Genomic DNA, 14,143 nt, shown 5'->3' on the forward strand with positions numbered 1-14,143 from the left:
TGTGTCACCACACCCAGCTAATTTTTGTATTTTTGTAGAGACAGGGTTTCACCATGTTGGCCAGGCTGGTCTTGAACTCCTGACCTCAAGTGATCTGCCCATTTCAGCTTCCCAAAGTGTTCGGATTATAGGCATGAGCCACCATGCCCGGCCTTATTGATCTTCTCAAAGAACCAGCTTTTGGTCTCATTGACTTTCTCTATAGTTTGCTGTCTTTTTCTGTTGTCAATTTTATTGAATTTTGCTCTGCATTATTTCCTTCCTTCTATTTGCTTGGGGTTTAGTTTTCTCTTTTTCTAGTCTGCTACAGCAGAAGCTTGGATTATAGATTTGAAACCTTTTTTAACAAAGTCCTAATGCTATAAAGTTTCCTCTAAGCACCGTTTTTAGCTACATTCTACAAATTCAATAATGACTTTAACAGTGTTAATAAAAAATCCAAAATACTAATCAACAGGATAATCACATGCACAAAGTCAAATTCTTACCAACTGAGTTTTCATCATCTTCTAGGATGTGACTTCGTTGTCTAAGACGACCTGAAGCCATCATGAGGTCATCATCCTCATCATCATTTATAATCCCTTTTGAAAAAGAAGGGATCTCGACTGCATTGTCATTTAGAAAATCACCAGTATTACTCATATAATCACCATCAAAAAGATCATTGTAATCCTTTTCCACTCTGCTAGATACCTTGAACAAATTAATACAAATTATAAAAGTGAATGATTTAGAAAAACTCAATTACTAAAAAGGTAATCTTTTAATATGCACCTATAAATTCTACCAAGTAGCAAACTCACTGAACAGATAAGAATAATTAGTAAATGTATTTATAAGAATTATATTTATGTTTACACAATAACACCCAGTTCTTATTTCAAATGCCTTGTAGTCTGGGGATGGGATGGGAGTATAGGGACTGACATGTAAACAAATACGGTATATGCCAAAATACAAAGTAAGATTTTATTCCTCAGAAGTCATTCTCCAGAAAAGTCACATTAATATGATAAAGTTCCTATAAAGTCTCTCATATTGTAAGACACGCTCTCATTTACTTTTATTTTGAACAAGATACTGCATTTTCTTTATATTATCTCAGTTAAAGTTAGTGTTTTGATACTTATAAAAATAAAGTGATAGAACTAATAGAAAAACAAAGAAGGCAAAGAAATTCTACATAAAGCCCCAGCATGGTGGTTCACACCTGTAATCTCAGCACTTTGGGAAGCTGAAGCATGTGGATGGCTTGAGCCCAGGAGTCCAAGACCAGCCTGGACAACATGATGAAACCTCATCTCCACAAAAAATTAGCCAGGCACGGTGGCATGGGTCTACAGTCCCAGCTACCTGGGAGGCTGAGGTGGGAGGATCACCTGAGCCTGGAAGGTCGAGGCTACAGTGAGCCATGATCTCACCACTGCACTCCAGCATGAGTGACAGAGTGAGACCCTGTCTCAAAATAAACAAATTTTTAGATCACTTTAAAAAGTGAAATGGTAAGCAGATACCCTGCAAAGATTTCAAGTTACTCCTATAGGATGAATAAAAACTGTACAAATGTTAAGCCAAAGTAAATTTATAGTTTGGTATAAAAGTCTAATGAGAACACCATTAACAGATTAAAAAGTATTACATCATAAACCTTTTATTTTCATTTATTTATTTATTTATTTATTTATTTATTGACAGAGTGGAGCCTCGCTCTGTCGCCAGGCTGGAGTGCAGTGGTACGATCTTGGCTTACTGCAACCTCCGCCTCCTGGGTTCAAGCTATTCTCCTGCTTCAGTTTCCCAAGTAGCTGGGACTACAGGTGCACGCCACCACGTCCAGCTAATTTTTGTATTTTTAGTAGAGATGGGGTTTCACCATGTTGGCCAGGATGGTCTCGATCTCTTGACCTTGTGATCCGCCCGCCTTGGCTTCCCAAAGTGCTGGGATTACAGGCATGAGCCACTACGCCTGGCCTTTTTTTTCTTTTTTGACACAGAGTCTCACTCTGTCACCTAGGCTGGAGTGCAGTGGCATGATCTTGGCTAACTGCTAACTCCGTCTCCCAGGTTCAAGTGAGTATCCTGCCTCATCCTCCTGAGTATCTAGGATTACAGGCCTACACAACCACACCTGGCTAAGTTTTGTATTTTCTGTAGAGATGGGGTTTCACCATGTGCGCCAGGCTGTTCTTGAACTCCTGACCTCAGGTGATAAATCCACCTCGGCCTCCAAAAGTGCTGGAATTATAGGCGTGATCCACCATACCCAGACCCTCATAAACCTTTTAAATGGAAGTAAACATAATTGTGCTCTGAAAACTGATGTTTAATAAAATGAGATGAAAAAGTGTTTCTAAATCCATAAATTGAAAAATACTTGATATAAGTAAATTAATAACTAAGTGGTATAAGAAGATATTTAACCAATCCATTTATAGTCCTAAAAGTTTACGTACTCAAGTTGGTAAAAAACTGTTTTTAGATTTTCTTATTAAAAAAAACGGGGAGGTCAGGCGTAGTGGCCCATGCCTGTAATCCTAGCACTTTGGGAGGCTGAGGTAAGTGGATCACCTGAGGTCAGGAATTCAAGACCAGCCTGGCCAACATGGTGAAACCCCATCTCTACTAAAAATACAAAAAATTAGCAGAGCGTGGTGGCAGGTGCCTGTTATCCTACCTACTTGGGAGGCTGAGGCAGGAGAATCGCTTGAACCCAGGAGGTGGAGGTTGCAGGGAGCCGCCATTGCACTCCAGCCTGGGCAACAGAGAGAGACTCTGTTTCAAAGAAACAAAATTTTTTTAATGGGGGACTGTGCCTCATATTTATGATGAAGGCGATAAAATGTTCAGAGGTGTGAAATCAGCCCAGCTAATTTTTGTATTTTTAGTAGAGTCGGGGTTTCGTCATGTTGGCCAGGCTGGTCTTAAACTCCTGACCTCAGGTGATCCACCGGCCTCGGCCTCCCAAAGTGCTGGGATTACAGCTATGAGCTACCGCGCCCAGCCAAAAATTTTTTTCTCAATTCACTTTTTGTTTTTACCAATGTTACACATGCATATATATTAGTTGAGCAGTTTTACAAGGTGTGCCATGAAAACAGCCCTCTCCACAGCCCCAACTTACTTCTCTACAGAATAAATCTTTCCAGCTCTTTTAGTTGTTTCTTTGCTACTTCTTCCATACTTGTAAATCACATTCTAGCAGAATTTTTTTTTTCACTTTTAATCACTGTGTTTAATAGATCCTATTAACTTCTATCTATGGAAGATGAGGATTTGGTACCCTTCACAACCACCCCAACTGCCATGCTTGCATGTACACTATTCTCCGACCCCAATTCTCCCAACAGAGATAGATATATCCTCCTTGTGGTTCAATCAATATACAGTATTTAGGTTAGTAAGATCATGCAAATGTTATTCATAGCTGAATGATAAAAATAATAGCCAACACTTATAAAGTACGTCAACCTTATGAAGTATGCTAGACACTGTTCTAACTATATGTAATTCATTTAAGCCTCCCAATAACCCCAAGTAGTTGGCATTATTCCTATCTTTTAACAGATATAGTATATTATGATCACTTCTCCTTTCTTTTACAACTTTTTGTTTTCCCTGGAGTTAAGAAGCTCTCTCTTTACATCTTTTCTCTTAAGACAAATTTGCCAAAGATGATTTTCCCAATCTCCTGCCTGAAACGCATAACTGGCTGACAATGTTCTGGGAACCTAGTAGACGTGAGATGGTCATTTCAACACTCAAGTATCTTATCTTTCATTTAATCCTCTGTTTTCAGTACAGTATTTTTCCCCCTTACCCAAGACCATTCAACTGTAACCAGTGTCCCTAGACCAAGAACGGTCTGTTTCATCTTTTATAAAAAAACAAATCTCCAACATTCTGCCAGAATGCATGTGAAGACAGGGGAGGGCAGGTACTCAGCTTTGAACACAGATGTTGAAACTAGAGGACTCTACTTGCTTATTAAATCACCTCTACTGTTTTCTGCCCCACTTTTAGAAGTACCTAGTGCTACCAAATTCTGAATCTCTGGGGATTCAGTGAGGCAAACTGAGTAGCACCTCAGCTTCCAGAAACTAGTTTTAGAATTCAACTTTTTGAGAAGTTGAAGTGAGTTTCCAATCATCCTTCTATTCTCTAGCCTCCATTTTTTAATTTTTATTTTTTAGATGGGGTCTCACTGCCATCCACACTGGAGTGCAGTGGCATAATCATGGCTCGCTGTAGCCTCAACTTCCTAAGCTCTAGTGATCCTCCCACTTCAGCCTCCTGAGTAGGAGCATAAGACTACAGGCACACACCACCATACTTGCCTAATTTTTATTTTTTGTAGAGATGGGGTCCCACCATGTTGTCCAGGCTGATCTCAAACTCCTGGGCTCAAGCTATCCTCCCAAAGTGTTGAGATTACAGGTGTGAGCCACTGCAGCAGGACTCAAAATTATTTTTATAATCATCCCTTCAACTGTCTTCTTAAACCTTAGGGGATTATGCATCCAAGAAAAGCCTTTAGTATAGTTTTTGTGGGGGTTTCAGGAGGGACAGATATAAAGGCATGTATTAAGTCTGCAATCTGCAATCAGAAGTCTAAACTAAGACTTGAATATGAATAGGTACATCTGCCAGGCAGGGTGAATAATGAACAAAAGCAAGAAGGTATAAAACAAGGTGCCTGTTTAAAGTTGCTCAGTAAAGCTGTTTGGCTAAGCAGAGGAGGTGTATGGGTAGTTCTAAGAGTTAAGGCTAATTCAGAGTAGATATAGTTTGCAGGCCAAACTGAGATCTGATACAAAATAGTATTTAATGAAAGGTATTCCTTGGAAAGGCATTATATGGAGTGAAAAAAGTTTCTTAGTAAAATACACTTGGGAGACATTGGGTTGAACAAGTAAGAAGTTTTCTTACTATAGATTACTACTCAGAATCTACTATAGTAACATGAAAAGTAATTTTCCAAGAAAATAAGGCAGTTTGTGGTGTCTTCCAAATCCATATGATCACAGAAACATTTTGGAGAAACCGCTGTACCATACTTCTTTTTACCTTACTGCTTGATGTCTTTTCACTGGGGTCACAAACATTCTCTAGAAGCCCTAGATTTCCTTCTGCATCAGTATATGATATTCGACCACAAGTAGGATGCCATGCCAGACCACAAATTGCATAACCTTTCTCATGTTTCACCCTAAAAATTAAAAAGTAGTTTCTAAAAATATTGTCAAGAAAAATATAAACTGTACATTTCTTTAGGTAAATTTTAGTAAAGATTACATGACTTTTGACAATAATTTATAAATAATATAAATTTAATTATATTTTCATTCTGACAATCTGATGGCAAATTTGAAATGTTTCGAAATAAAACAAATACAAAACTAATAAAGATGAGCAAAGAAGAGACAAAAGATATACTAAATCATACCTTTCCATACAGTCTTTGGTTTCCACATTCCAAACTATAATTAGACCATTAATACTACCTGCAGCTAAATACTGCCCACAGGGAGACCAGGTTACTATATTGAGGGTCTGTAAAGAAAAACAGTTAATAAATAATGATTTTGTAAAATTTCAAACTAAATACTCATTTTATTACCAAATTCAATTTTCTTTACATTTTTTTTTCAAGATTTTGGAGAGCAATCAACCAAATTCAAATGTTTATATCCCTGTTCTATATTATTTCTAATTATATTTGATACACAAATGACAAGATAAAGTTTGCTTATTTTTTTTTTTCAATTTTATAATTTTATTTGATGTATTTGACTATCAGCGATTAGTTCTCATCCACACTGTCTGTAGATTTTTGAAAGTGGTAACAGGTACATAGGTAACCAAAGTATAGAGCTTATTTGGTCAATCTTCATCCTCATTATGTTTTCTGGACAGCCGCACAGGGATTCGGTATGGGACATTCCTTATTCCTTTGGCCCAGACAGCTTTGTTGAGCCTAGTATCAACACACACACCTGGAGTTCCCAACTCCTTCATGGCAAATTTCCGAATCTCTTTGAGTGCCCGAGGGGCACACTTCTTGAAGCCCACTCCATGGATGAGCTTGTGAATGTTGATGGTGTATTCTTGGGTCACCACCTCGTTGATGGCAGAATGGCCCCTTTTCTTCTCGCCACCCTTCCTTGCGGGAGCCATTCTGCCAGGTCCAAGTTGGAAAGGAAGAGCACGAGGTATTGTGGAGTTTGCTTATTTTCTAACCTTATTTTTCAATAATATTCAAGTATCACTATCAGCTATTACTTTATCATGAAAAAGTTATACTGGAACAATTTTATTTTATTTTTAGAGTCAGGGTCTTGCTCTGTCACTGAGGGTGCAGTGCAGTGGCAGTGGCACCATCATTATTCACTGCAACTTCCAACTCTTAAACTCAAGCGATCCTCCTGCCTCGGCCTCCCAGGTAGCTAGGACTACAGAGGCACGCACCACTACACTTGGCTAGTTTTTTAGTATTTTTTTGTAGAAATGGAGTCTTGTTTTGTTGCCCAGGTTGGTTTCGGATTCCTGGCCTCAAGCAATCCTCCTACCTCAGTCTCTCAAAGTGCTGGGATTACAGGCATGAGCCACTGTGTCCAGCCACTGGCACAATTTTCAAAGCAAAACCTAAAACCTAAAAAATGTTATTATCCTAGAAAGAGAGACAATTCAAGACATTCTCTTAGCATTCACAACCAAGATGAAGAAAACTAGTAAGTGAAAGCCATTGATGACCTACTGGGCTTACATTTCCTTAACTGTATATATCTGTGCACATAAGAGAAAGAGAAAACAGACCAACAACCTTTCTTGCTCTAAAATTTCAGAGTCCATGATCACAAGTCTCAGTGAAACTCACTTAACAATAAAGGCTAACTACTGATAGCTTTAGGGTAACTTGTGCTAATACTATGCAAGGGTTAAATTTGACTTCTTATAATAAAGACCTATTTCGTATCCAGTTATGATTAAATGAAGAAAGGATGAGTTGTTAGAAAATGGACCACATACAACAGCCAGGAGTTGTTTTCCATTTCAATAATATTAAACTGCAACTGTATTCAGGCAAACTATGCATTAACTGCTCCTTAGAGCCCACTGAAAGTGTCACTTTATAAAACCTACCTGAGAGATGAAATTATCTGAAAGATCAAATTGATGACTCCAAGTTTCTCTTCTATATAGCTTAACAGATTTTTCCACAGGAATTGCCAGTAACTATTAGAAAAGAGAAACAACTTAAACAAAAGTTTACATTAAACTGAATTTGAAGATGGAAAAAGGCACAAAATTCATTCAGATAAATTTACAAGACATAAAAGCAAATTCGTTTTTATTGTTTCTGTTTTTAAGAGACGGTGTTTCACTGTGTTGCCCAGGTTGATCTCCAACTCCTGGGTTCAAGGGATCTTCCTGGCTCAGCCTCCTAAGTAGCTGGGACTACAGGCATACACCACTGTGCCAGGCACAAACCTGTATTTTAACTGGCAACTAATGAAACTCAGAACATTACTTAAAATTTCAATAAGCAAAAAATAGGTGATAATTTGTCATGGAAAGAGAAAAAAATAAAGGTGATCACTCTATTGCTTGCACCAAAAAATGGAGAACTTGTAATTACCAGTACTTTTAATAAGATAACTTTTCCCCCCACCAAAAAATGGAGAACTTGTAATTACCAGTACTTTTAATAAGATAACTTTTCCCCCCACCAAAAAATGGAGAACTTGTAATTACTAGTACTTTTAATACGATTTACTTTTTTCCCCCACCAAAAAATGGAGAACTTGTAATTACTAGTACTTTTAATAAGATAACTTTTCCCCCCACCAAAAAATGGAGAACTTGTAATTACTAGTACTTTTAATACGATTACTTTTTTCCCCTCCAAGAGACAGTCTTGCTCTGTCACCCAGGCTGGAGTGCAGTGGTGTGATTATAATTCACTGAGCCTCAAACTCCTGAGGTCAAAGGATCCTCCTGCTTTAGCCTCCCAAATAGCTAGGACTACAGCCCAACTAATTTTTTTCCTGTTTTTTTTTTTTTTTTTTGTAGAGATGGGGTCTTGCTGTGTTGCTCAAGCTGGTACTAAACTCTGGCCTCAAGTGATCCTCCTGCCTCAGCCTCCCAAAGTGTTGAGATTACAGCGTGAGACACCGTACCTGACCTTCAATACTACCTCTTAAGGAATCTAGGCCCTTCTAACTTAAAAATTCCTCCCATTTGTTGGAGGAAAATAAAGACAGAATCCTTCAAATATCTTGAAAAACAAGAAATATATCTTCTTATGCATTCTTCTAAAGAAACTGATTAGTAGAAAAAAACTGTATTTATTCCATGATTATCCAAAAACAATTAGTAATATATAATAAAACCTTTATTTTAAATAATTTTCAATTAGATTTTTTTGCAAGCAAAGAAAAAAATACACATTACATTTCCTTGACCTCAATTATCACTTAATCTAGAATGTACATTGTTAAAAGTTCACATGGGCTAGGTGTGGTAGCTCAGGCCTATAGTCTCAGCACTTTGGGAGGCTGAGACAGGCAGATCACTTGAGCTCAGGAGTTTGAGACCAGGCTGAGTAACATAATGAGACCCTGTCTCTACAAAAAATTAAAAAAATTAGCCAGCCATTGTGGGTGCGTACCTCTAGTCCCAGCTACTCGGGTGGGGGACTGAGGTGGGAGGATGTAACTGAGTCCAGGAAGCAGAGGTTGCAGTGAATCATGATCATGCCACTGCATTCCAGCCTGGGCAATAGAGTGAGACCATGTCTCAAAAAAAGGAAAGAAAAAATAATTTTAAAAGCCAATTGTGTGTGTGTGTATATATCTACAAAAGAAAGAAAAACAAACTATATATATATATATATACGGCCCAGGCTGGAGAGTAGTAGTGCCATCTCAGCTCACTGCAACCTCTGTCTCCCAGGTTCAAGCAATTCTCCTGCCTCAGCCTCCTGAGTAGCTGGGACTACAGGTGTGCACCACCACGCCTGGCTAATTTTTGTATTTTCAGTAGAGGCAGGGTTTTGTCACATTGGTCAGGCTGGTCTCGAACTCCTGACCTCAGGTGATGCACACACCTCAGTCTCCCAAAGTGCTGGGATTATAGGCGTGAGCCACTATGCCCGGCCACCAACTGTATATTTTTTATGTACACAGTCTGCTCATGTCTTTTCTTATCTTTCTAATGGGTTTTTATTGATTTGTAAGAATACTTTGCATACTATGGAAATTAGCTGTGTTTTATTGTTTCAAACTTTCTTCCCCAGTTTGTCATTTGTACTGTGACTATAATATTTTGTATCATGCAAAATTATTTACTTTTTATATGATCTACTTTATTTTCTGAAAAATTTCAAAAGAATAGAAAAGTTGAAATAATAATATAGTAAATACCTATATATAGACTCATCATGTGGAAGAAAGCTTCCAAGATGGTCCTCAAAGATTCCCACTTCCTGGTATTCATATCCTTGTGCTAATACGTTTGCTAAATCTCCTTTTCTCTACCTTTATATACACTAACTTTCCATATACATTTGGGTCTATTTATCTCTAACAGGTATGTATCTATTCATAACTCAATAGCAAACGTTTAATTCTCATAACTTTGTTTTATTATCTGATTGAATTAGATTATTTGCAACACTTTTCTTTTTCAAAACTTTTCATTTTCCACATGGATTTTCTCATTTTTTTTTAGAAACCAATGTTTATTTTCTTTTTTGAGATAGAGTCTTGCTCTGTCACCTGGGCTAGAGTGCAGTATTGCAATCTCGTCTCACTGCAACTTCCGCCTCCCGAGTTCAAGCAGTTCTTATGCCTAAGACTCCCAAGTAGCTGGGATTACAGGTGTGTGCCACCACGCCCAGCTAATTTCTGTATTTTTAGTAGAGACAGGGTTTCGCCATGTTGCCCAGGCTGGTCTTTAACTTGTGGCCTCAAGTGATCCACCTGCCTCAGCCTCCCAAAGTGCTGGGATTATAGGCATGAGCCATCGAACCTGACCCAATGTTTATTTTCCATCAACCTTATTTCCATGTTGCTTCAGAGCCTGTGCAAGAACAGCTTAAGATCACTCAGTGGTTGTTCCTATGCATTCAGTGGTCTGAGCAGTGGGGAGCCACAAACCAGTCTTCCGTGGCAGGCTGAGCACACCAGTTTTCAGGAGGAAATTGCTAAATAAGCACAGAGGGCACCTGCACACCTTCAGACCAGTCTGCAACCTCAGGTTGAGGAGTACCAAACTCAGGAGTTGGAGCAGTCCATTCACCCTGAAATTCCTCCTGGGTCACAGTCTTTTTAGCAGCAGCCTGCTCTTCTTTTTCAATCTCTTTGGGAACTCTATAGAAGTAGAGATCAGGCATGACCTCCCACAGGAAATGGTGCCATGCATGTGAACTTCCTGGATCGGCATCCACCACATCAATCCCACTTAAGAGTGAGCTCCCTTGCTGTTGCATGGAATGGTAGTGTCCACATAGCACAGAGGAAAATCTGTGTGACACAGAGCGATGGTAGGTAGGTTAACATAAGTTGCCTCTGTGAGAGGCTGGTATTCAGCCCTGGGATTAGTCACTATAAGAAGCTGTGGCTCCTAAAAGACTGCCTGGATCTGGTTAGTGAAAGTTCCAGGAGTGAAGCAGCCAGCAATTGGAGTGACTCCAGTGGCAGCAGCAAACTTTAGCATGGCCCTCTGGCCAGTATTCCTGTATGATATGAGACTGACATCAGCAGGGTTTTCAACAGCAACAATGGTACAAGCTCCCAGCAGAAGCTTCTCCCAGGTCCTCTTCAGATTTATGATGTAGATGCTGTCACTTTTCCTTTTATAGATGTACTGTTCCATCTGGAAGACAAAGCTGGTGCTACCTAAGTGGGTTCCTGCTGCAAGGAACTTAAGGACATCCTCCTCCTTCATTTGCAGGACATTGAGGGTTCTAGACATTGTGAAAATTTCCCTTTAAATTACGATGGGAATCCAGAACATCATCATATGGACCCTTCTCTGGGTAGCGTGGAAAGCCCACATGGGCTTTAGAATCAGCTCAATTTGGTCCTCCCAGACATCTTATTGGTACTTTTATTTTATTTTATTTTGTTTTCTTTTTTTTTTCTAAGAGCCTTCAGATAAGATATTTTATTTTTGAGGCAGGGTTTTGCTCCATTGCCCAGAATGGAGTACAGTGACAAGATCACAGCCTACTGCAGCCTTAATCTCCTGGGCTCAAGTGATCCTCCTGCCTCAGTCTCCCAAGTAGATGGGACTACAGGAATATGCCACCACACCTGGCTAATCTTCACTTTTTTGTGGAGATAAGGTCTCACTATGTTGCCCAGGCTGGTGTCAAACTCCTGAGCTCAAGTGGTCCTCCCGCCTCAGCTTCCCAAAGTACTGAGATTACAGGCATGAGCCACCACACATAGCCTGGTATTTTATATGTGAATGTTATCAAAACTATAGATTAATTTAGGGAAAAACTGACATCTTTATTTATATTAAAAATTCCTTTCTAAGAATATATGTTTCTATTTATCCAAGTCTTCTTTTACTTCTCTTGGTAGCATGTTAAAATTTTCTTTATATAGATCTTTCACATTTCTTGTATATTCAACCTGTTACTATATCTTTTTCAATTTAACAGTAAATGCATTATTCTTCCTACGTACTTTCTAAATGGCTATTGTTTGTATACAGGATAACAATCCTGTATTTGTATAACAATCCTGTATACAAACAATTTTGCTTCCAGTTACCTTACTAAATTTTCTTATTATTGGTAATGATTTTCTTCCCCAGTTGATTTTCTTGGGATTTACTCATATACAAACATTTCATTTGCAAATAATGAACATTCTCTTTCTTCCTTTCAAATTTCTCACATCTTTCTGTTGTCTAACTGTATCAGTTAGTACCTCCAAAATGTTAGGTACTAACGGTGAGAGTGGACATAATAAAACTGTCTCCAGAGTTGTTCCATTAAGCATGAATGTGAAGGAAAATATAAAATTCATTCATTCATGCAAAATTTATACTTTAAAATGAATCTTGATAAAGTTCAAACATTTCTTAAAGCATTTCAATACTAATTATTTGGCTTGGTACTCTAAAATTTATAATCCAAATTTTTAAAAAGTGACAATTAAAAAAACTATTCTTACATTCAAAGTTGAAAAGGACTGACTAAAACAAAGATTAAAAAATAAGAATCATGCTGGGCACGGTGGCTCACGCCTGTAATCCTAGCACTTGGGAAGGCCAAGGCAAGTGGACTGCCTGAGCTCAGGAGTTCGAGACCAGCCTGGGCAACACGATGAAACCTCCTCTCTACTAAAAATACAAAAAATTAGCTTGCGCCTGTAATCCCAGCTACTTGGGAGGCTGAGGCAGGAGAACTGCTAGAACCTGGGAGGCAGAGGTTGCAGTGAACCGAGATCGCGCCACTGCACGAGCGTGGGTGACAGAGTAAGACTCCGTTTCTAATAAAAAATAAAGACTTCCGTCCAGACCGGAACCCAAGATGGCTGCGCTCTTGCTGAGACATGTTGGTCGTCATTGCCTCCGAACCCACTTTAGCCCTCAACTCTGTATCAGAAATGCTGTTCCTTTGGGAACCACGGCCAAAGAAGAGATGGAGCGGTTCTGGAATAAGAATATAGGTTCAAACCGTCCTGTATCTCCCCACATCACTATCTACAGTTGGTCTCTTCCCATGGCGATGTCCATCTGCCACCGTGGCACTGGTATTGCTTTGAGTGCAGGGGTCTCTCTTTTTGGCATGTCGGCCCTGTTACTCCCTGGGAACTTTGAGTCTTATTTGGAACTCGTGAAGTCCCTATGTCTGGGGCCAGCACTGATCCACACAGCTAAGTTTGCACTTGTCTTCCCTCTCATGTATCATACCTGGAATGGGATCCGACACTTGATGTGGGATCTAGGAAAAGGCCTGAAGATTCCCCAGCTATACCAGTCTGGAGTGGTTGTCCTGGTTCTTACTGTGTTGTCCTCTATGGGGCTGGCAGCCATGTGAAGAACGGAGGTTCCCAGCATCATCTTCCTGCACCTTATTACATTTATCCATCTTTCTGTTTTTCATTCTTATCTCCAGCCTGGGAAAAGTTCCCCTTATTTGTTTAGATCCTTTTGTACTTTCAGATCCCCTTGGAGCAGTAGAGTACCTTGTAGACCATAATAGTGGAAAAGGGTCTAATTTTCCCCTTGTTTCTAAAGATGGGGTGGCTGCAAAAACTCCCCTTTTTTGCCCACAGCTTGCCAACTCTGGAAGCAGTTATTCTGTCTCCATGTTGGGCTTTGATTTGTGCTGAGGGTCAGCTTTTGGCTCCTTCTTCCTGAGACAGTGGAAACAATGCCAGCTCTGTGGCTTCTGCCCTGGTGACTGGGGGTGAGGCTTTGGGTGCCACTGCCTGTGGGTTGCTGGCTTAAAGGACAATTCTGTTCCTTGGTGAGAGCCCAGGCCATTAACACCTACGCAGTGTTATTGAAAGAAGAGAGGTGGGGGTGGAGGGGAATTAGTCTGTCCCAGTTAGAGGGAGATAAAGAGGGCTAGTTAGTTCTTGGAGCAGCTGCTTTTGAGGAGAAAATATATAGCTTTTGACACAAGAAGAAGATCCAGAAATTAATGATTATTTCTTTTTCTTGGATTTCCAGAAAAGCCTCTTAATTTTATGCTTTCTCATCGAAGTCATGTACCCTTTTTTTCTGAAACTGAATTAAAATACTCATTTTATCTTTGACTCTCCTTGAAATCTAGAGAAACCAAGAAAATGGCTGTTGGGAAGGAACCAATTTCCTCCTCTTCCCTCGGGTCTCAGGCATTTACATCCTCCCTCTCCCTGCAATCTGACCTTTCCCAGGAGGGAAACAGTTTTCCTACATCTCATCATTGGAGAAGTTTTCAGGGAATCAGATAAAACTTAGCCAGATATTTACATATCACACAGAAGCCTCAGAGAAGGAAGGAGGAAAAGAAAAGAAGTGATGCATGTAAAGTGCTTTTGGGTTATAGGCACCAAAATCCCATTAAGGACTGATTATAAGCTTCATGGGACAGTTCAGCAAATTATGATTCAGTGAGGGGCACAGAGGACCAGTG

General features: G+C 39.5%; 2 protein-coding genes and 1 pseudogene across 6 annotated transcripts in view; 1 reads left to right on the forward strand and 2 right to left on the reverse strand.

Moving 5' to 3' along the window:
- The window catches only part of WDHD1 (WD repeat and HMG-box DNA binding protein 1), a 90,865-nt gene that overhangs the window by 55,049 nt on the left and 21,673 nt on the right, over nt 1-14,143 (reverse strand). Inside the window, exons 8-11 of the mRNA XM_011961977.1 lie at nt 7,144-7,236; nt 5,447-5,553; nt 5,068-5,209; nt 489-696 (exon numbers count right to left, since the gene is read on the reverse strand). Of these exons, the coding sequence (XP_011817367.1) occupies nt 489-696; nt 5,068-5,209; nt 5,447-5,553; nt 7,144-7,236 (550 nt within the window). The remainder of the gene's footprint in view (nt 1-488; nt 697-5,067; nt 5,210-5,446; nt 5,554-7,143; nt 7,237-14,143) is intronic.
- On the reverse strand, nt 10,105-10,977 carry LOC105525993 (annotated as a pseudogene).
- Nucleotides 12,518-13,784, forward strand: LOC105525991 (succinate dehydrogenase cytochrome b560 subunit, mitochondrial). Of its 5 annotated transcripts, XM_011961847.1 has the most exons (3): nt 12,551-12,627; nt 12,730-12,789; nt 12,954-13,784. In XM_011961847.1, the coding sequence occupies exons 1-3, from the start codon at nt 12,551-12,553 to the stop codon at nt 13,165-13,167; spliced, it is 351 nt and encodes a 116-aa protein (XP_011817237.1). In that variant the 3' UTR covers nt 13,168-13,784. The 5 variants fall into 5 exon arrangements, with proteins under 5 accessions (XP_011817233.1, XP_011817234.1, XP_011817237.1 ...); XM_011961844.1 differs by having other exon boundaries at nt 12,542-12,789; XM_011961845.1 differs by having other exon boundaries at nt 12,730-13,784.

Source organism: Colobus angolensis, unplaced genomic scaffold (genome assembly GCF_000951035.1).
Source record: "Colobus angolensis palliatus isolate OR3802 unplaced genomic scaffold, Cang.pa_1.0 Scaffold57, whole genome shotgun sequence".
Taxonomy (NCBI): Eukaryota; Metazoa; Chordata; class Mammalia; order Primates; family Cercopithecidae; genus Colobus; species Colobus angolensis.